Raw genomic sequence first — 23,269 nt, 5'->3', positions numbered from 1 at the left:
CTCTCGAGTAGGGCTCAGCCCATATGAGATTGTGTTCGGCCGTCCAGCTAATGTTTGGGGGGTCCCTAGACCCAGTGCGTTTGTTGATCTTGAATATCCAATGCTGATTGATTATCTTCATGATCTGACTGCTAAACTGAGGTTAATTCACCAACAGGTTTTTGAAGCACTGCCGACGCAGACGGAGGGCCCAGGCCACCAGCTCCAGCCCGGAGACTGGGTGGTTACGAGGAACTTTGGCCGAAAACGAAATCTTGAACCAAGGTTTATCGGGCCCTACCAGGTGCTCCTTGCCACGAGGACTGCTGTTCGTTTGGAGGGGCGCAAACATTGGGTGCATGCCACCCATACCAAGAAAGTACCAATCCCTTTGCCAGCGGACTCATGGGTGAGGAAGGGCATTGCTTCGTCTGAAACTGAGGTTTTGCCGAACTTTGTTCGATTCAGTGACGCTCAGCCTGTGGGAGAGACTTCAGTGAAGCCGGAAGAAACTGTTGAGCCTTTGTCATTGGAAAATTCAAGACCTGAACAATTGTCTGATCGACAGGACTCTGTTTCATCATCCGACCAACTGTTTGAAGAACAGACTCGCCCTGGAAGAAGCAGATATTTTCTCCGTTCTAACACTAGAGACTAATAAAATGAAATTATTTTTGCTTTTTCCTTTTTGAAATGCACGTTACCCCATTATCACTTTGAACGTTTTTAAATAACTGTGATTTTTGTATGAATTCTGAGTTTTTTTCCGCATATGTGTATTTGTTTCCACAGCTAGGAGATTTTATATATATTGTTTAATTAAAAGAACCTTACATCCGGGTGGACCGTAGGGCCGTGCGGGTACTTCCTTCTGTTTAGTAGGTCCTGACACTAGGTTGGAGACCGTCGATTCCTAGGAACTCCTGGGGATTGACTATTGCTACACAGAACGAAGTGCGTCAAGAACGTTGCGGATGGTTTTAGAGGATGGCTTTCTCAAAGCTGTCGGAATTGGAAAAGACTCAATCTCAAAGATTCGAATTTCATAGGATTGTACGTACTAAATGCTTCATGTTTCAGGTGTTCCTTCTATTTCTAACTGTTTCTTCGTTATTGGTGGGTGGAGTTTATTATGTGATACAGTCACTATTGCCTTTTGCTTCACCTACCCCTTCTTCTGAATCTAAACTTACTCCCACTGTTTCCCCTCATTCTTTCCATATCTTACCACAACACGAGCAGGTTAGACGTGCAGAATTTATGAACAATTCCTTCGTTCAGCTCCTTCATCAGCATCAGTTGGTAATGAACACTACCAATTGTTGGGTGTGTGGGTTAATGCCACATACCACCGATAGGGGAATTCCGTACTTGGTCCTTCCTTACAGTTCCCAGGGTTCAGCTCGAGCATTCCAAACAATGTTTCGTAGCGCACTAGATTCCTACCCCCATCGAGAGCCACGCACTGCAGATCATGGTCCTGGCCCGTAGCACAAGCCTTTGGCAAGAGCGATCGCCGATTTGGATAGGGATATCTTCGACGCATCGCTTATACCAGAGGAAGAGGTGCGAGCATACAGAGATCTGAGTGAGGCTGAGTATAGCATGTCAGTGGGTGATCGGCAGCTTAAAAGCTCGTCTCCGATCTGGATCGTACCCCATCTCGGTAAATTCTGTTTGAAAGGCCTAGGTCGAAGCCCGCGAGCTCAGCTTGGGAGGAGTGCCTGTACCGAGACATATGTTTTGCCGACGACCTCTTCCCCTGTTCTTCTGACTGCCAAGGGTACTTACTTTGTTTGTTATGATCGTGCATATACATGGCTGCCTCGTGACTTCTCAGGCACATGTTATATTGCAAATTTGTTGCCGCCGACCTTTACTGTTGGGTCGGATTATCACAAGACCAGAGTTGTGAGAGGCGTGATTAGCGAAGAGGACACTGCCGGTCAAGAAGCAGGAGACTTCTTTAAGGGTTTCTTGCCGTTTTGGGGACCTATGATCAATAGTAGGAACCTGAGACAGTTGACTCGAGTGGTGGAATCGACCGCTAATATCACTGCGAGCGCCCTTGGTAACATTACAGCAGAGCTTCAGGCTGACAGGCTTATGACGTTACAAAATCGTATGGTTTTAGACGTTGTCCTAGCAGATAGAGGTGGAGTATGTAAGGTGATCCATTCGAGCTGCTGCATTTTCATTCCTGACAACGCTCCAACTGTCTATCAAGCCATCTCGAAGTTGCATAAAATCTCCGAGTCCATACACGTGGACGTAAGGGATTGGACGCTACTAGGGTGGTTTTGGGGCCTGATGTCGACGTGGGGTTGGAAGATTCTGATGATCATTGGGGTTGTTGTAGCATTTCTGTTCACGTGCTGTCTTTGTGTACAGTGTGGTCCTGCCTTATGTGGCCTTTGTGCCACAACGTGTATAAGACGGCCACCTGTTACCAAGGAAGCATTGATGGATAGGATAATGTTGCAGCAACATGTGGATGGTCTAATGAACATCGAGATCGATTCCGATTACGACTAGTGCTTGCCTACATGAGGGCAAAAGGAGCGTCTGAGGTTCCGTGACAATCGTAAGTGGTGTTTTTCATTCGCCCGAATATGGTCGAGTCTGATATCTATGAACCGCAAATGACGAGCTTAGTGGGTGTACGCATTTTCGCTGTACTAGCCTAAACCGTTCGTTTGTTTTGTGGGTTTCTTCATCTGAACCCACGGGTTCCATTTTAGATATGGCATCCATTTTGTTCCTTGCCCTCAAGTAGCCAGCGAACGGACACTGTCCGCTTCGTGACCCTGGGATTCCCAAGCTCGTCTTTAGGACACGTGTTCCTTTGAGGGTGTCTTTATGATGAGGGGGATGACACTGTAAGGCAAATGGCTCCGCTCGAGGCTCATCTTGTCGTGTTGGTCTATTATCTCAGTTGTGCATTCATTAGGCACGTCTCCTTTGATCCCTGCAATCGTGTTACCTGATACCACCCCTTTTACACTCTCTTCGATCTGTTCGCTATCCTCGTCTTCCTCTACACCTGTTTCTGTTTCTTCCTTGATTCGGTTTACAGCCGAACGGAATGCACTAATGGTGGGAAGATGTACTTTTACAGTTGGGAACCGCCAAATGTTGCTGTAATTATGTTCCGGGCCCTGAATACATGAAAGTGACCCCCTATGAAATGTACTGTGGGAACCGGGTTGTAAACTTCTGTTCGTCATGTTATCGTATAACAAAAAACTGTATAAAAGGAGCGATACACAGATACAATTTGAAGCAGTCTCTCAGAACCTACATGCTATGTACTTCTCGTGACTTCTGTGTTCCCTGCAGTAAATAAACCTCGAATCTTTGACGCCGAAGGAAGTGTCCCGTGTCTCTGTCATTTGTACGCCGGAACAGGTAACCCACGAAGGTTTCAGGTGTTATCCCTGGCACCGCTGGGTCTTAGCAGAACCCATTCCTTCAGGCATGGTTACCTCAGTGAACATAAACAAGACCGTTAATAACTTTGAGCATATCCCCACGGCCACAGCATCTCCTCCCTTCATCAAAAAGGCTGTACAAGCACGTTATGGTGCATCACAACTGCGACTATGCAACATGCAACAAATTACATAATCACGTTTCTTATGGCTTCACTCCGCCATATCACTTGAATCTGTGTGTAGAGTCAAACATTTTTATGAGAACACCAAACATGGGAATAAACTATCAGGAAGGTGTGGGGGAGGGAAGCAAGAGCCGCAGTACGAGAGGGAGGGAAACAAAGGTCACCAGCGTCATAAGACAAGGTCCTGTCGACTACCCAATGGGTGCACAATCAGACTCCTGGGAGAAATGATCATCCAGTAGAGGGGACAGAGGTCCCAGTCCACATATCTGCTCACAATTCGGGACATGAGTCTACCCAGGCCAACCTCACTAGCCATCATGAAAGGGAACATCCAATGGATCATCTGGCACCAACAACCAAGGTAGGGCACTCAGCATAGTATTCCATTCAGTGGAGATGGGGAATTTACACGAACCCAACGTATTCTACCGTACCAGGGAGACTGCTTTAGCCTTCACACAATTCAGCATGGAGAGGAGCCAAGCTTTCATCGGTGGGGACTCCTCCGACTTCCACCTACGGGAAATCAATTGTTTGGCCACAATAAAGCCCAGATCAAGAAACCGGGCGGATGCTTTGTGTTTTTTGTTCCTAGGAAACACGCCTGTGATGCTCGTTTCCCATGTCCTCAGCACCCACCTATCCAGTCAGGCGGCTAACGCCTGCATCACCCCCTCCCAATAAGTCTGCAGATCGTGGCAGGACCAGAGCATGAGTAAAATATCTGCATTCGCCATCTAGGAGCGTGGGCAGCACTCGTCCTGTCTATGAAGGTATCAATTGATTTTGTCCGGGAAAAGATAAGCCCTATGGACAATGTAAAATTGAATTCACCTGAAACAGGCTTTCTGGGGTCCTGCTTGGGGCTTTCCAGGACCATGGACCATTCCTTCTCTGTGCAGGGCCTCCCCCGATCTGCCTCCCACTTTAGTCGCAACAGCATTAAATCTGCTTGGGTATGTTCCCTGATCCATTCCGCAAACCACTTCACCAAGTGGCAGCCTGTGCTCATAACATGCATGTATTGAACTAGGAGATGCGTCAGAGGTTCATGCGTCACGTCCCCACACCAATGTCTCATCGCGGCCGTCCAGGAGGCATGATTAAGAAATTGGCCAGGGGGCACACCATCTTAGTTCGTGAAATGGCTGCAGTGCTCCTTCTCCGTATAAATCTCCCAAGGTGGTTACACCAGCCTGCACCCAGAAAGTAGGGTCCGTACTCCGAACGCGTCCTGCATGGTCGGCATACCTAATAAGGGTACACCAAGCGCATATGGTATGAAACGTCTGGTAAGACGAAGTGCCCTGAGGAAACACGTCTGTGCTATCGATGCCAGTAAAGGGAGAGGTTCATCCAGTTTGTTACAGGGATGGAATAGATAAAGGATCCTGGTTAGAAAATACGGAGGGTCACGCTCTACCGAGTGTAATAAGTGTAGTTCCTCCACCCATTTCGCCACCATTAGGATTTGAGACGCCAAGTAATAATGTTCCAAGTTGGGCAGAGACAGCCCCCCTCCTTGAGCGAGGGAGGTATAACTTTGTCAATGCCACCCGGTACAGCGAGTTGTTCCAGATAAAATTACGAACAATCCTATCCAGAGAGCGGAAGGAGGAAACGGGGGGTAGAGCAGTTAATTAGCTAAATAGTAAAGGAGACGTTACAACATGACCATTTTGATTAACCCCTTTCCTGCGGGGCTGCGGGGGTAATTCCCCCACGGTGTGGGGAGGCAAGCGCGGTGCCGCGGTGCTCGTGACGAGACCAGCTCGTCATGAGTCACAGTGGAGCTGTGCTCATAACGAGCTTGTCTCGTCATGACTCCGCCCACTGATTATTTCACCCGCAAAGGGCGGCGCGGAGCCATTATGACGAGACAAGCTCGTCATGAGCACAGCTCCATTGCGACTCATGACGAGCCAGTCTCGTCATGAGCACAAAAGAGGTTAATTCCACCCTACCTATAACTGAAAGGTTAAGCGGCTTCCAAAATTAAATTTGAGACTTGAGCGCTGTAACCGCCCTCATGATATTGCCATCCAAAAGGTCTTGAGTGTTATGGTAGAAACGGACACCCAAACATCTGAATGCCACAGGTTGCCATTACACTACCATCCTGTCCACTCTCCAACCTGGGTCCTTCATAGTAGGATTAAAAGGATATAGACAAGATTTGCCCCAGTGCAGCCCTAGCCCTAGCCCAGACAATGATGCAAAAGATTTCAATGTAGCAGGGATGATGTGTGGGATCGCCACGAACAACAAAATATTGTCTTCATAAAGCGAAGTGGCATGTATTCCATCCCCAAGGCGTATCCTTCATTCTGGTGTTGAGGTGCGAAGTGCCATCATTAACTGTTCAAACACTAGGGCGAAGATCCAGGGAGAGGGGGGACACCCCTTACAAGTCCCCCGTCCTATCAGAATAAGCTCGGAAAAGAGAGACCCCAACCATAACCGAACCGTGGGAGCCCCGTACAATAGCCCGATAAGGCTTGAAATGTAGGGTCCAAATCCACATCGGTGGAGCACAGCAAACATGAAGGCCTTCTCCAGGCCCAGCACAGCTCAACCAGACATCAGCCAATCCATGGTAGCACAACTCATCACCCTGAACAGACGCTGTATGTTAAGCGATGTGCTGCGAGCCGGCACAAACCCATTCTGGTCTTGGTGAACCAGTTGGGGGCTCAGCGGCACCAGTCTATTAGCTAGGATGCCCGCCAAAATCATATAGTCCCCATTTAAGAGCGCCTGTGTTCATGTGTTCTCACAGTGAGTGAAAAACACATTGTGTATAAGAAATAGTGAGGTCCAGGAGGAGTGCTTTTGGCAAGGATGATAGGCGCTAACGAAAAAAGGGAGAAAAGCTGTCCGTGATGTATCTGGAGGTGGGAGAAATTCAAGCACGTTCTGATGTGCAGATCAGAAGACGGGAGTTTTGAGTGCAACTGTCAAGTTTTACCGCAATAAAGGGGAAAGTACTGAGACACATGATGTGGGAACTTAAGGGTAGCTTTATTTGGTGGTCACAGTTTAGCTTTAGTCAGATTCCTTTTAGACTTCGAGGGGTACAGACCTCTTGCTATAATGCCGTTGTGTGCTTTAAGCTTTGCAATACCCCTGATTTGGAGAACGTCTACAGAAGTCTCAACAATGCGGACACCTTTCAGCTTTATTGGGTCTAATTAGGTTTTCTCTTTGATACGATTTAGTTTAGGGTTAGATAGATAACTTAGATTTCCTTATGTATATGAATCGAAAACCATATACTGAGCAACAGATTCGGTTTCTCATTTTCTGTATTGCCATTACCGAATTTCTTATATGCTTCATGTTACTAAGACTTAATTTTGTTAGTCAATTTGGTCTGCCTGTAGTGATTCTGTATTTTTACAACATATTCTAGAGCTAGGTGTAGATCAGCTTGGTTTTGAATTTGTAGCAAATCTATACTTAACTCCATCTACCACTTTTGGGTTTTCACTGCGTAGTCAAATGGGCTGGACTGTAATTTAAGTTTGTGCATGATACTAACTCCCCTCCCCCATACCTAAGGCACCTAAAAAGATTAATTGCAGGTAAATTTGGATGCATGGCTCAGTGCTTTGGGACCACCATTCTACATCACCTAACAAGCGTAAGGAGACTGCAAGGTTGAATTGTCCCTGTCGAAATTCAAACTTGAGACTTTTGCAGAGCGCGCATTAGACCTCAAAGCCCCTTTTGACATCATTTTAACAGTTCATATAGAAAGCAGGAGAGTTGTTCGCCTGAACATTGATAGCTTTTAAACCATCCTGCAGGCGTTCATATTATATCCTGATTTTGAACTGTGAAAAAGATACCTGCAGTTAGGCGACCGATTCACAGAGCCATTTGCACAAGCAATTCTGACTTTCATACACAAATGACTCCACTTAGGAAGCAAGGAGTTCACACAATGTGACTGATACACTTATTTTTAACAGATGCAATTTTACCCAACAAGGGCATAATAATGCTTATGGGTTATTCCAACACAAAGGATGGTCTGTGGTTGCTCTAGGTAGGGACTTTCCTTGAGACTCGGGTAACACTAGAAATGTTGGGTGTATTCTCAAACTCCTCTCCAACACCTTTTCACCCTGGAAATCTCAGACCATTACCAGGGTGGGAACGGAACACTTCCAAACTTGGTAAGGATTTAGGCAATAGGAGAATAAGTGTTCTTTTGGAGAAAGAAAAGACAATGACATTTTCCCATGCAGAAAAGACAATATATATATATATAATTGTCCATGCAGAAATGCCTCTGCACTGGCAGGAACATGAAAATGAGATGACAAACGTTTTCCACGAATCAACATGGAGACCTGCAAATGTTGATGTGGAGTAAATCTGGAATACTTTGAGATATCAAACAAAGTCGTAAATCTACATCCATGTGGAGTAGTAGTAAATCTACAGGTATCGACGTATTACTTTCATTGTAAATTGGGAAAAATGCACTGCAGGATGTGAGTGTTGGTGCCCAAGAGGTAACTCCTGGTACCTGCTCCTTTTCACCTATGTGGACGTATTTTGCAAATAAGATTTCAGGCACATTGTTCAGGTTGAGCTGATCTGCATTCTTCACAGTTATCATAGCAGCTATTAGGCATATGACAGGGCATTTTACCGTGGGTAATGTTTCGAGCTGCTTGAAGAGAGTTTTCAGTGCAAGCTGCAAACTACGCACAGAGTGAAAAAACTTGCGGATAAAATTATAACTGTTTAAAAAAGCTATTTTAAAATGAAACTACTGCTCACAGTATGTCTCCCATGTCTGAGTAAACGGAACGCAGGTTTACAGCATTGAACGAATACCTATATTTTCATCAGAAATCCTAAAATGACCCACAAGAGCTCCCCCATTCTTTGAGAGAGCAAAGAAAACAGAATTAAAATGCTGAGGAAGGCTGACCTCTCAGTGTGATCTTTTAACCAGCAGTTTAAATGCCCCTGTGTCATCTGCACGTCAGTCACTATATTAAATATCACAAGTGTTCTAAAAAAAGATTGGAATGTAAATGATAACAATAATTAAGGGTCACAAATTTCGCAGGAAGAGTATGAATTCCAATCCTTCCCTGGTACCAGTGTGTTCAGAAGGTAATTATATGTCAAGTCAACTGCCCTGAGGTGTTGGGACAATTGGGAAACTTCATCCCATCACTAATTTACACAACTTGACAGACATGATTATTCCAATTACAGAACAGATTGAACAAAAAATTGCTACCATGCTCTTCCAAAACATACTGCTGCTCTGTGTTGATCGTACCTGAAGCAATGACTGTGCTGGCCCACAGGGTGTTCTCAATACTTAAGCTTTCGTTTATAGGGGGATCACTGTCCTCCTGAAAAAGAAGAAAAAGCGTCATAAAATCCTAAATGATGTAGGTGCTTTTGAGAAGTCAATTTTGCTTTCCTAATTAAGTGAAAGCTCACCGCCTAATCCTTTTTTTACTGACAATTAAAATACTCTGCTGCAAATTAAAAAAAACATCAATATTTTATATATTTTTAAGGAAGGAGAAACTTAATCTTCTTGACGAAAAATTAATTATGATCTGCATTACTTTAAAATAATTTATTTAATAGATCTAGCCAGCGGATTTTGTGGCAAGAAAAACAGATTGCCAGCAGCACATTACAAATAAAAACTGCAAATAATAAACACAGTGTGTCCGTTTTCATTGGCGTTTTATCAAAAGATGGTGCAATTTAATATTCACACATGGGGCTCTCCATTTTCAAGTGAACCACTACTGAACATGAACATAATTTTTTTCCCACAGTTTATCAACATACCTTTTGAGAACATATCTCTATAATATAACTGAATGGAGTAGTATTCTACAAAAACATATCCCTTCAAAACAATGATTGGCAAAAACAATGATTGGCAAAGCCAATAGGTTGTGCGTTTGGAACATATTGGCTTTACAAATGTTTTTAAATAACGCTGCACATCCCCTGATGCTAAGCAGCATGGCTACACTTTTAAAAACAAACAAAAAAGTCTTGAATGCAATCGCCCACATCATTTTGGAGGTGCGCGTACCACATATGCGCAAGCCTTCAAAAGGACCTATCGCTTTTTATGTTTTTTAGTTACACAGTAACTAAAAGAATATAAAATGTGCAAAGCATTGTTTATATTTTTAAGCGGGAGGAAGCAACATGGGGAGGGCAGGAGGACACCAAAGCAACACAGATATGTAAATAAAATGAGTGAGGCTGTGGGGATGTGGAAGCAATACAGGCAGGGAGAGGCAGAGTAAAAGCACCACGGGGTTGAGAAAAGCTATAAAAACGGCGTAGGTGGGGCAGCAAAACTGAGAGTGCAGTAAAACAATAGGCAGAAGCACATGGGAGACAGAGAGTAAAATAGAGTGCAGGAAGAGAGAGCTACATAAAGGAGACAGCTTGAATACACATGCACTGTCGCGGAGTACACAAACGAAAAAAAGTAGTCCTTGAAAAGAAAGCCTGGAAGCAGAAATGGCAGCCAATCAAAAAGATGGCAAACAGGCTATACTCCGGGGGAAACACAAGATTGAGAAGCAGGGACACGAATAAGAAGCAAGCAAATGAGAGTGACAGGAAAGCTAAACAATGGTAAGCAATGGGAGCTCGCCACGCCTCTCGACATTCATGATAAACCACCATATACCTCACAGCAGATGGTGCACTTGCTGTCTAGTAGTCTCAAGCTAAAAAGAGGAACGAACAGTGGCCGTGTTTTCTTTCATAAATACACTGACTAGATGATGTAAAATTTGTTTTCAATCCTTGTAGAAGATTTAATAGTAAACAATAACCTCTTCCATGCTTGTGACGGAACCGCTCCGTCACAAGCCACGGGTGAGCTGTGCTTGTGACGGAACGGTTCCGTCACGGCCCGCTCGCCGCGCCTGCGCGGCGCTGATTACGCGCCTGCACTGACGCTTTAATGGGCGGGCGGGTTCGTGACGGAACCGTTCCGTCACAAGCCCTGCTCACCCGCGAGCCGTGACGGAGCGGTTCCGTCACTAGTATGGAGCCGCCACGCGGCCGCCCCACCCCCTTAGCGCTGCGGCGGAATAGCCGCCGCAGCGAAGGGGTTAAACTTTGGGATATGACTGGCCACTGGTACCACAAAAGAGACTGAAGCGGTTATGTACTAAAAATTAACTGAGGTGCAGCAGCAAACATATGTGCCGCCTCTTCGCAATAACAGGAAAACAATTATCAACCAAAGAGTATTGATGTTCGTGCAGCCAGCTAATAAGCTATAAGGAGAATCCTGGTCAAATTCTAATTACCGCCAAAAATAAGGCTAAAAGTCAGCAGTAAAAATGACCAGGCTTCTCAGAGTGTGAATAGTTCTGAAAATGTGTTGCTGGACAAAATCAATTTCCGAATGTCTTTGAATCCAGCAGCGCTAAGGAATGCTACCTATTATCAAGCATATAATGCCATTGTATTAAACATTTTTATGAAGGTAAACCATTAAAAGTGAACGACACGTGAGAGAAAACAGTGCATTATTGCATCTAACATAGAGGACAATGTTTTTCTCCATCTAAAGGAGGTCAAGTAATGAATATTACAGCTACTATATACTGGTTTAAATCCTAATTACTTACTGGTAATCTCCACTACTCTGAATCCCAGCCTTCCTCTTCCTAGTCCCCTACCAACCCTCCGTCAATAAGGTCTTCCTCATCTGGGAAGGTATTTGGACCCCAGAAAAGTATTTCTGAAGGGGCTGTCGTATGGGCATAGGGGATGTTAGGAAGGAAGGGGGGGTATGTAAAGATAATAAAGGTATTCAAAGCTTTCCTATCTAGGACATGATAAGTAAATAGCATCCTTCCCTATTATATTACGGTGGGTGCCATTTATCTCTGAGGGAGGGTTGCCTCAAGTAAGTTTATACTGGCGCCAAGAAAAGCTGGTGAGACAGGAATATGGAAACTCAAAGTGACCACATATGGTTAGTGTGTGAAACAAAAATACAAGCTTACCTTTATTAAAGGACATAAAATGGTTCTGAAGCAATAAAGGCATGTTTTAGTATCTTGTAAAGTGAAGCCCATGGCAACCAAGACCATAGTATTTTATATCACATCAAGCTCAAATACTTAATTGAGTGTTTTTTTGCCTGGTGATGGCATTGTTGAAATTATTTTGTTGCTTAGGCTCCTAAATGGCAGCACATGTGCACGAGCCTACCAGAATGCCACTTTATGGTTACTTTGACCAGAAAACGCTCTCACAACTTTCAACTTGAAAATTCATGCATGTCGAATATAGCTATTAAAAACTTATCAAGATGCATCTTGAGTTCACGAAGCAGAAAACATCAATAAGGCAACAGAGATAATAGCAACAGAACCGATTTAAACTGGGTAGTGTTAGACATTTTTAAGCCAAACACATGAACGTATCATTTACCATCAAAGAGATTGCAATGGTCATTTGTGACACTGCAAGAAACGAAAAGGTTACTGACACTGCAAGCATCTGTCTGCACTGCGTATTGCAGTAGAATCGCAAGTTCTGCATACTATCCTGCAATCTAGTATGGGTTCATTGCAAATATTTCTTTTTTTAAGAAGTCTGTCGAGTCATGAGTTAGAGTGACTTCTTTCTTAGGAGGTAATGTGCAACTCCAAGTTGGATTGTGTGTTTTGAGGAAAGAATAGATCTTTCATTAGAGCCACACATGTTTGGGGAGTAGTTGGGTTCATGTGAATCTATAGCACTACACGTTATGAACAGATGTTTTCAGGCATGTTTTGCTGTATATAAACATGCTCTGCACAGACCAGCGTGTGACTGATGTCCGAAGTAAATTGCTACTTACCCAGTAAAGCACCTGTTTGTGGCATGCAGTGCTGAAGATTCACATGCTGTGCATAATCCTGTCATCTAGTGTTAGCCTCAGATGTGTAAAGTTGTTTTTCTTTGAAGAAAGTCTTTTTAGTCACGGAGTACTGTGACTCCTCCTTTCGATGGTAATGCCCATGGTCATCTACTCCATTGTTAGATTGTTTTCTCACATGCCGGGTGAGGATAAAATGTGAAACGAAGTTAGAATATAGAGACATCCATGCCAAAGGAGTTAGTGTAAAAGGAGTGAAAGTAACTTCAACTAGCACAGGCATCTCGGAGGAGAGTGGTGCATGTGAATCTACAGCACTACATGCCATGAACAGATGCTTACTGGGTAAGTAACATTTTCCGTTCGAGGCATGTGTGGCTGTAGATACACATGCAGTGCATAGACCGTAAAGCAGTCCTCCTCTATAAGCGGTGGCAAAGTTGTGTTTTTCTGAATGATTTAGTCCTGTTATTATAATTCATAAGAGTTCAATCTACATCTAATTTGTGTACTAACCGTTTTGCAGCCGAATCTGGTTGATGGAAAAAAAAAAACAGGAAGGTCAATGAATTGATATAGGTGGAACTGTGAGACCACCTTCGGGAGAAATGTGGGGTTGGTCCAGAGTAGAACCCTATCCCTGTGTATTTGGAAGAAGGGTTCTTCCAGTTAGGGCCTGATGCTAACTGACATGTCTAAGCGAAGTGATAGCGACTAGGAATGTTACTTTCCAGGATAGAAACTGAAGGGGGCAGGAATGGAGGGGTTCACATGGAGGGCCCATTAGTCCTGCTAATAAAATATTGAGATTCCATGTTGGAGCTGGTGGCACTCAAGGAAGAATGACTCTTAAGACCTTCCACGAAAACTTTAATGGCTGGAATTCTGAATAGGGAAGTATGTTGCCTATTTGGTAGGTACCACCATTAGATGTTGCCTTGAGGATGTAAAGGCTAAACCAGAGGTGTGCAAGTAAAATAAATAGAAGGCAATGTCTTGTACTTTGGCTGCTAAAGGATCAATGTATATGCAGCAACAATAGTGAACAACTCTTTTCCATTTAGCAGCGTAACAGGGCCGAGTAGAAGGCCTGTGAGTCTCTTTGGGAAGGTACATACATTGCTGTGGGAGATTAAGATAGACAAACTCAAGGATTTCAGGAGCCAGATTGCAAGGTTGAGAGATTTGCGGTCAGGGTGTCTGATTTCTCCATGGTTCTGCAGAAGAAAGTCCTTCGTGTTGGGGAGTATTTCGTGGGGAACTACTGATAGTTTGAGAAGTGGGGTGAACCACAGTTTCCGTGTCCATGTGTGAGCCACCAGGATGAGGGTGAGAGATGTCTGCCAAAGTCTGCAAAACACAAATGGAAGCAGTGGGAGAGGTGGAAAAGCGTAAGTAAATATCCCTGACCAACTCATCCATAGTGAGTTGCCCCTGAACTGTGGGTGTAGCAACCTGGAAGCGAAGTCTGGCATTTTGTGTTTTCTACTGTGGCAAAGAGGTTTATTTGTGGTAGTCCCCAAATGCTGGAAGTACTGGAGTAGGACTCCTGGGTTAAGTTTCCACTCGTGGACTTTTTGGTGCCTCCTGCAGAGGAGATCTACATAGTTGTTATCCAGCTCCAGCAGGTAATATGCTAACAGGTGTATGTTGCATCGGAGGGTCCACTTCCAAATAGTTTGGGTAACTGAGAAAGCTGAGGGGATATGGTGTCCCCTTGCTTTTGGAGATAGTACTTGTTTGTGATGTTGTCTGTCCTGATGAGGACTACCTTGTCAATCAGGTGAGGAAGGAAGGTTTTCAACGCTAGTTGAACAGCTAGAAGCTCTAAGTGATTTATGTGGAGACTTCGCTGATTGAATGACCACTGGCCCTGGGCAGTTTGATCTTGTGCGAGCACTTCTCATCCCATAAAGTAGGCGTCATTGTTAAGTACTCTGCAGGACTGGGTCTAGGAAAGGTGAAAGGAGCATAGTGGGAAGGTGTTTGCAGGGGTCCCATGGCTTTCCCTCTTTTGGGATCCTTTTTAATCTTTTCCAACAAAGCACCTACATGAGGGCCAAACAAAGGTTACCCATCAAAGGAAAGAACAAGCAGATTTTGCTGGATTTCTGGTTTAAAACCAGAGACCTGAAGCCAACCATACCTGCACATTACAACACTAGAGTTTAAATCCCTCACTAAAGTGTCTGTAGTGTCTAGGGCACAATACATGGTTGTTTTGGATATACATTTTTCTTTCCAAATTTATTGAGTAGCCTTTTGTGTTCTTCAGCGAGGTATTGGAGTAGTTCCTCTATCTCGTCCCAGTGGGCCTGATCTTATCTCGAGAGAAGGCCAACAGAATTAATTATACGCCATTGATTGGCTGATTGTGCGGCCACCCTCTTTTCTATGGCATCTATAATCTTACTCTCTTTCTCAGGTGGAGGGGCATCATCAGTTATTTTTTTTTTTACATTTTTATTTTTGTTGCAAAACATAAATATTATCAGTATCATCATCAGTCACATAAACATATACATTCGTAGGGTCTCTTCAGAACACAAATTGAATTGGAAACGGTAGACATTGTGACATAACCCCGTAATTACGTTGTGAACCCGGTGAGCTGAGTGACTTGATGAAAAGGAACATACATGTAGCGTAAAAATTACAGTTTGCGTTTTATGTTTTTTTCTTGTGCTTTGAACAATAGCGAACTTAAACCAGAAAAAGTGCACACATAAATCGGCATGTCAGTGAGGTAGTTTCGACAGTATCTAGCATCACAGTATTCCTATATAGGGACCAATCAAACATTCCTATGTCCCTCGCCCCACTCCATCCCCCCCCTACCAAACTCCTAGCGCAAATCCATCCCGCACCCGTGTATGTCGCCCAGCAAACACCCCCATACCCAATCAGTGGTCTTCTTCACTCTCAGATCCCTCCAGATCTTCCCCATCCAGTGGCTCACATATGTCCCCCCTATAGGAGTTCCAAGGCTGCCAGACCCCATTCCATTTACGCGGATTATCCCTCAGTTTATACACCGCCCTTTCAGTCAGCATGAGCATGTCCATGTTTCGGATCCACTGAGCCAGCGTGGGGAGATCAGCCGACCCCCACTTCTGCGCTATATCCCGTTTTGCCGTCACCAGCCCCACTGTAGTCCACGTTCTCGCATAAAAGGTGAGGTCAGTCGGCCCCCAGACATTCAGCAGGCACATCCGCGGGTCTAGAGTAAGTGAGGTGTTTAGTGTTTGGGCTATGGTGCGCAAAACTCGTTGCCAATAGCTAACAATCAGTGGACATTCCCAGATCGTGTGTATAAACGAGCCTTCTGCCCCGCAACCCCTGAGACAATAAGGATGATATGCCCTGTGCAGTTTATGTAGTGTCGTGCGAGTGTAGTAAATCCTATGCAGAGTCTTTAACTGTACCTGGCGGAATTTGGAAGATATGCCTGCTTCACGTGGGGACGCCATGGCTGCGTTCCACTCGGTCTCGTCTAGATCTCCTACTTCCAGCATCCATTTGTCTTTCAGCTTCCCCAGTGGGTCAGGCATATTATTAATCAATTTGCGGTAGGTCATCGATGTCGCCCCGTCCTGTAGGTAATCAGTGAGTAGACGGTCTTCTAGAGGGGAGGATTCTGGTGGGGATGTGTCTGGCGGGATCGCCGCTTGTAGGGCGTGCCTAACCTGTATGTACCTGTAAAGCTCAGTATCCCCAACTCATATTGCTCCTGCAGGGTCTCAAAAGGAACCACTCCCTCCCTCGTCCACAGGTCCCCCACAGTTGAGATCCCGATGTTGTCCCACTGCGTGAAGCCCTTTGGAGCGCCGCAGGTGGCCCAATGCTTTCGTGTCCCACAGAGGCGTAAGTTTTGTGATGGTCCCATCCCATTTCAATTTCGCTTGTGCCTTGTACCATAGACGAACAGTATGTTTCGTGGGCCCAGTGAGTTTTGCCGCAATACCACGGTGGTACAGTGGGGCCAACAAACTGTTCGTACCCAGTTGTGCCCTGTCTGCTTTAAACGCTGGGTCCTCTTGCGGGGCATGTATCCACTGATTAAGGATTTTAAGCTGGGCCGCCCAGTAGTACAGCTGTATGTTGGGCAGCGCGATGCCTCCGTCGTACCACCCCTTATTCAATTTTATGTGCGAGATCCGGGCTGCTTGGTTCCCCCAGAGCAGGCCTGTGATCTGTGCCGTTATTTTTTGGAGGAAGCCGTCCGGTACCAAATGTGGAGTGTTTTCAAGAACGTACAGGAAGCGCGGCAGAGCCATCATTTTAAAGAGCGCTGCCCTTCCCAGTAGTGTTAAGGGGAGTTCTTTCCAATGTTGCACATCACTACGGAGGCGGAGCAAGGGAGGCTGCAAATTAAGTCGTGCGAACTCTGCCTCGTCTCGGGTAATATGGATCCCCAGATACTTAAAAGAAGTGCGCGCTAGCTCTAGTGGACAGGAATCCGGGAGTGGCGGGAGTGGTCCCCGTAGCTCAAAAATTATTGACTTCGCCCAGTTAATGGTGTAGCCCGAGACTCACCCATGTGCAGTACAGAGAGCCAGGAAGTTAGGAAGGCTGTCCTCCAGGTCAGTAAGGTATATCAGCATGTCGTCCGCGTATAGGGACACTCTATCCTCCCACTGCGGGGTCCATTGGATCCTTTTCAGGAGCTGCGTGGTGCGAATAGTAACCGCCAGCGGTTCCAAAACCAAGGCGAAAAGGAGGGGTGAAAGCGGACACCCCTGTCGCGTGCCACGGCCTAGATGTATGGTTCTGGAAATGTGGCCGTTAGCCACCACTCTGGCTACGGGGTCTCTGTAAAGCATGCGTATCCAGGAGATAAACACCGGGCCAAAACCCATACGTGCGAGTACTGCAAAAAGATAGTTCCACTCCACCATGTCGAATGCCATCTTGGCGTCTAGTGAAAGGATCGCGGCCGGTTCCCTTAGTAGCGGGAGTCGCGCCACTACCCCATGCACCCTGCGGAGGTTTAAGGCGGTACTCCGGTGTGGCATGAAGCCGGATTGGTCTGGGTGAATCAATTGAGTTAAACACGGCAGGAGCCTATTCGCCAATACCTTAGCGATAATTTTGGCCTCTGGGTTCAGAAGGGAAATAGGTCTATACGACGAGCATTCACTGGGGGGTTTACCAGGTTTCGGTATGGCTACAATAGTTGCCATCCGTTGATCCGGCGGCAGTATTCCCTTTAACCTACATTCTTCATACATGTGAAGTAGGGGTGTACTCAAGGACTCTGTCATAATCTTAAACCACTCAATGGGAATTCCATTGGGGCCCATGGCCTTACCCGGATGAAGGGCGCCAGTGGCTAGTTGAATCTCTTCCACCGTCAAGGGCGCGTCAATGTCCCTTGACGCCTCTTCCGTCAATTTCGGCAGGGGAACATGCTCAAGGGCAACACAGACCTCATCTTCCCCCACTACCGTCGTTGGGGTGTACACTTCATTAAAATAATCTGCAAGGACCTCCACTATCTCGCCAGGGCGGGTGTGAATGATGCCGCATGAGTCAGTGAGCTGTAGGATGTTCCTCCCTCCCCCCTGCCTCTTGTCTAACCACGCCAAAAGTTTACTAGCTTTGTCCCCGATGTCGTAGACCCTGTGTTGTGTCGCCGCAATGTCTGACACCGTGATCCTCCTTAAGTGGTCGGTGAGGCGACGCTGATGGACCTGTAGGTCGTGGAGCGTGTCATCCGAAGGGCTTGCCATATGGGCGGTGTTGGCCCTCTCGAGGCCCAGTTCCAAGTCCAATGCCTCCCTCCTGTGTGCCTTTTTATGGTTCGCAACAACGGCAATGGCCTGGCCCCTAAACACGGTCTTGTATGCTTCCCATAACGTAGAGGGGGAGTCTACCGAGGACCGATTCTCCTCAAAGTAAAGCTGTGTAGCCTTCTTCAGGTCCTTGCTGATCTGGGGGACTTTAAGATAACCAGGGAAGACCGGGAACAGCCTCTGTCGTTTAGCGTCTGTGGTAGTGATCGTCAGGGTGAGCGGAGAGTGATCCGAGATGCCCCTCGGCTGTATACTTGTCTCGGCCACCGTAAGATGCCCGTTGCCCAATGTGAAGAAGTAGTCTATCCTAGAGAGACTGTTATGTGTGGCCGAATAATATGAGTATTGCTGCTGGCTAGGGTGTAATGTGCGCCATATGTCCACCAATCCCTGTGCATCTAGAAAGGTCTGGAGCCTGCTGGGACCTTCTATGTGTGTGCGGGGGGGAAACCGGTCGAGGGTGTCCGTGAGTGCCATGTTGAAGTCCCCACCTATGAGTAGGTCCCCATCAGGGAGGTCCAACAAGAATCTGCCGAGGTCCGGCAAGGCCTCAGAATGTAGTGCTGGTGGTATGTAGACAGAGACTACGTTTAACAGTTTCCCCTCCCATTGGCCATGAACTGCCGCAAAGCGGCCATGGGCATCGGCCGCTGTTGATTTCACAATAAATTGGGAGGATTTCTTCTGCAGGATACCCGTACCACGGGACCCTGAAGTGAATTCCGCATGCACTATCATGTGATAGCCTCTCCTGTCTAGGGCCTTCGTGGCCGCCCCCGTCAAGTGTATTTCCTGTAGGAGAATGAGCGCAGGCCCCTGTCGTCTAATTCCCTGTAGCACCAGCCCCCTCTTGATCTTATCCCCTAGACCTCTGACGTTCCATGACATGACGAGCAGAGGGCTCGGTGTGGTGCGACTAATCGTTCCAGCCATAAGAAAAACGGTGAACCATTATGAAGCCTCTTCGCCGTAGGCGAGGTGGCATGCGGAGGCAGATGTAGGGCAAGTGTGACTCTATCCAACATTCCATTCCCTCATCGCCCCAAATAGACCAGATGCTCTCAGTTGCGTGAAACATGCCAATATACATACGTGTGCTTAGAACAAGAACTTGCAGGACCAAGGGTTCCCGTAGTGCAAACTTACCCAACTCCCACTCCCCCCCCCCCTCCCTGCCCCCCTGCTGCACGGACTCAAAACTGCCCGCCCCCCCAACTGAGCAGAGTGCATACCCCATCCCCCAAACAGTGTACTTGCGCGTTGGAGTGAGGGACTCTCCGCTGCCGGCAGCCTCTCATTCACACCCTCGGAGGCCCTTCACCCAGTGTCCAATGGCGGGAAGCGCTTACGCAGCATTAAAGTGTCAATAACAAAAGAATGTCAGGTGGTCATTGTTCCTCGAACTCCTCCTGGCCGCCTTCTGCTCCCAAAGGATCACTGTTGTCTGGTCCCCCTCCCGAAGCCTGGGAGTCCTGGCGGTGGCCTCCAGTTCGGTCTTTCTTGGGTCGATTCGTCCGTCTCTGGTTCTGTCCCGGTCTCCAGCCTTCCAACCATTCTTGCACGTTTTCAGGGTTGTCGAAGAACCACGTCTTGTTCTCCGCTACCACCCTCAGTCTCGCAGGAAAGAGCATGGAGTACGGTAGCTCTCTGGACCTCAGTTCTTTTTTCACCTCATAGAACGTTCATCGCCGACGGGCGACCTCCGCTGTGTAGTCGGGGAAAATGGTGACAGTAGCGTTCTGGATCTTAAGAGGAGGAGAGGTTCTGGCCGCCTGCAAGATGGCGTCCCGGTCACGGAAATTAAACAAACGGGCCACTATGGGCCGTGGAGCTGCCCCCGGTTTTGGTTGACCTCCCGGCACCCGATGGGCCCTTTCCACTGAAAAAAAGTTAGACAGCCCTTTCGGCTTCAGTTCATCCGTGATCAGGCTCTCCACAAAAAGGTCCATGGCCTTTACACCTTCTGATTCCGGCACCCCAATAATGCGGATGTTGTTCCGCCTCGAACGTCCCTCCTGTTCATCCAGTTTCTCCCAGAGCATTCTATTGTCCTGCGCCATCCTCCCCATTTCCCGTTGAAGTTCGGAGACATCCTCCACTAGAGATTTTGTGACCACCTCCATGTTCTTGACTTTCTCCGACATTTTGTGGAGGTCCGCCCTGAGTAGAGTGACATCCGTGGAGATTGCGCCCACGGTCGTTTGTAGCTGGGCCAGAGCGTGCATGGCATCGTCTAATGTCGCCTTCTTCCCCCCTGGGATTTCGGTCGTCTTCCCTCCCAGGTCTTTCCCCGCTGGGGAGACGGTTGACTTGTCGGAGGTATACCGTTCGATGCGGGTCTGTGTGGCGCCGCCCTTGGGACCTTTCCCCGCCATGCCGCTGATTGTCGTGCTCCTCGTGCCCCTACGCTCCAGGATGTGTGGAGTGGTGTGGACACCCTGTCCAGACCAGCTCGACAAAGATCAGGTCTTAGTAGGGTGAACCGGCGGGCGAGAAGCGTCGATAATTGCCAGGTGCGAAGCGTCTTCTTCGATTCAGAAAATGGCGGACGCCCCCTTCGTCACCGGCTCCTTGACTTTCGGTGCCGCTCGTGTCAACCGCAGGGACGGTCGGAACGCCAGCGACAGTGCTGTTGTCCACCACACCCCGAGGTCCGTGCGTTTCGTTGCATCCGACCGTCCGGTGTGCACTCGGTCTGTCGTCTCCTGTGCCCTACTGGCACTTCCGGTCCAGGTCCCCAGGTCCGCCTGTACTTCCTGCTGGGCCGCTCAACCAGGGGAGGTCCCGGCTTAGGAGGTCGGGGTAGGCCGATTCGTGGCTCCGACGTATCTCGGTCATCCGACGTCGGATCTTGTCGCCGCTTGTCGCTGCTTACTCCACCCGGTCCTGGGCTCAGGTACCCTCCTGTAGGGCTTAAAAAATGTGACGGATCATATGTCGGATTGACGAAGAGGCCGCTTCAGCTGCGGAGCTCGTCCCTTATGCTGCCGCCATGATCGGCTGCTAGCCACGCCCCCCGGCATCATCAGTTATTTGAGAATTATCTCTTTTGTGTGCAGTTGTTCTCACTAAAGAGTCTGGTGGAAGTTGAGCTTGTATGTGGCACGGATCATTTGAGGACACTTTATATTTATTGTCTACCCTTGGTGTTTTAACCCTAGATTTTACTGGTTAATTTAGCTTTAGCTGTGGTAGGTATTGGGCAGAATGCTGTGTAGAGGAAAGCATTTCAAATAGGAAGTCTTCCACCAAGGGCTCCTTGTGTTACTGTACTTTGTGGAAGCCAGTTGCCCTACTGATAAGGTCATGATAGGTTTTAGTGCCATCTTGGGGAGATGGTTTTGCAGGATACAGATTAGGGTATGTATCTGCTAGTGGGTGTGTGTCATATGTAGGGCAAGGGTCATCCTGTCGTGGGATATCAAAAGTATCCCCTTCCTTTTGTCCTTCTACATATGAATTGATTGACCTCTCTGGTGAGTATGGTGTCGGGTTAGCTGGAGAAGCAGGTTGTAAAGGTGAATGGTGGGCAGCTCTCAGCGGTGGTAGGATATGGTGTAAAAGACTTGTGGCCTTGTCTGTCTTCTTTTTCTTTTTGGCTGAAGTTGGTAAGTTTAAAGCCTCTTCAAAAAACAGATGCCTTTTGGAAGGTTGAGCAACAGTTTGTGGCGGGTGAGTAATTATTTGTCCTGTTTGTGAGTAGCTCATTAAAGGTTCCTTCTAGGTGGCTATTTCCTGAAGCAAGGCCTGCTCCACAGACCCCGATCTAGGAGTGGCTCTGCTGGTCCCCAATGTTTTAGCTCCAATGGATTCGGCTCTATTAGGGGCAGGCTTCAGAGTCAACAATAGCCTGTGCTACGATGCTGAGGTTTTCGGCTCAGGCGCTCAAGGCAGAAGTGTTCTGACTGAAGCAGTCGACTTTGTTGTTTTCTTCTGCGCCAAGTCAGGGCTGGGCATTTACAAAGACAACAGTCGGTGTCGCCCATGGCCCGAAGGCAGTGGTTATGTGGCAATCGCTTTGAGCATTCATGAATGAGAAGCTCACACTTAGTGGTGGTCTGCTGGGGTCGATGGCGAGGTGGTGGGGGCACAGTACCCATAGCTTGTTACACAGGAGGCAGATATTGAAACTTTAGTTCTGAGCTGGAGCAGTTGTCGTGGGAGAAAGTCTCTTCATCCGCACCGGACACCTGTGCATGATGTTCCTCCTCGATGTCTCCGGCCCGAAGAGGTCTGGTGTGTTGTCTGTGCTTCTTCAAAACATTTTGAGACATTGCACCCGATGTTCGCACAGAGTCTTCTTCGACCTGAAGGAGTGACAAGCCTCACAGCGGGCCTCATCGTGTTCGGGAGAGAGGCACAGATTGCAAATCTGGTGGTCGAGGGTGCAAGGCCAAAAAGAGAGAGAGGGATAGAGAGGGTTAGAGAGAGAGAGAGAGAGAGAGAGAGAGAGAGAGAGAGAGAGAGAGAGAGAGAAAGAGAGAGCAATTGAAAACGATCACAATACTAACATTGAGAAGGTATAAACCAGAGCATGGGAGCACGTCTGTGCAAGACAACGGAAGAAAACAATCTGACAATGGAGTTTATGACCAAGAGCATTACCACAGAATGGAGGAGTTACCGTAACTTGTGACTCGAAAGACTTTCTTCAAAGAAAAACAACTTGTACACATCCGAGCCAAACACTAGATGGCAGGATTATGCACAGCATGTTTATCTACAGCCACACATGCCTCGAACATAAAGTTCTTAGAATGTCTGGCCAACCAATACCTGCTGTCTGGCTAAAATTGCCTCACAGCAGTGCTTACTAAATGTGTGTGGGGTTGACCAGGTTTCCACTTTGCATATGTCGGCCAGGGGAATGTTCCCCAAAAAGGCCATGGTAGCAGCCTTGTTTATTGTAGAGAGAGCCGCAAGTGTAACAGGCATGGTCTTCTTGGTTTTGAGATAACAAGTCTAAATGCATTT

General features: G+C 47.1%; 1 protein-coding gene across 1 annotated transcript in view; it reads right to left on the bottom strand.

Moving 5' to 3' along the window:
* ATP9A (ATPase phospholipid transporting 9A) overlaps window positions 1–23,269 on the bottom strand; it is a 482,075-nt gene that overhangs the window by 299,715 nt on the left and 159,091 nt on the right. The window contains exon 9 of the mRNA XM_086932451.1: window positions 8,910–8,985. Within this exon, the coding sequence (XP_086788577.1) occupies window positions 8,910–8,985 (76 nt within the window). The remainder of the gene's footprint in view (window positions 1–8,909; window positions 8,986–23,269) is intronic.

The sequence above is a fragment of the Lissotriton vulgaris genome, chromosome 7, assembly GCF_964263255.1.
Source record: "Lissotriton vulgaris chromosome 7, aLisVul1.2, whole genome shotgun sequence".
Taxonomy (NCBI): Eukaryota; Metazoa; Chordata; class Amphibia; order Caudata; family Salamandridae; genus Lissotriton; species Lissotriton vulgaris.
Note: the sequence above shows the minus strand (reverse complement) of the source record. Positions and strands in the feature narration are given on the sequence as shown.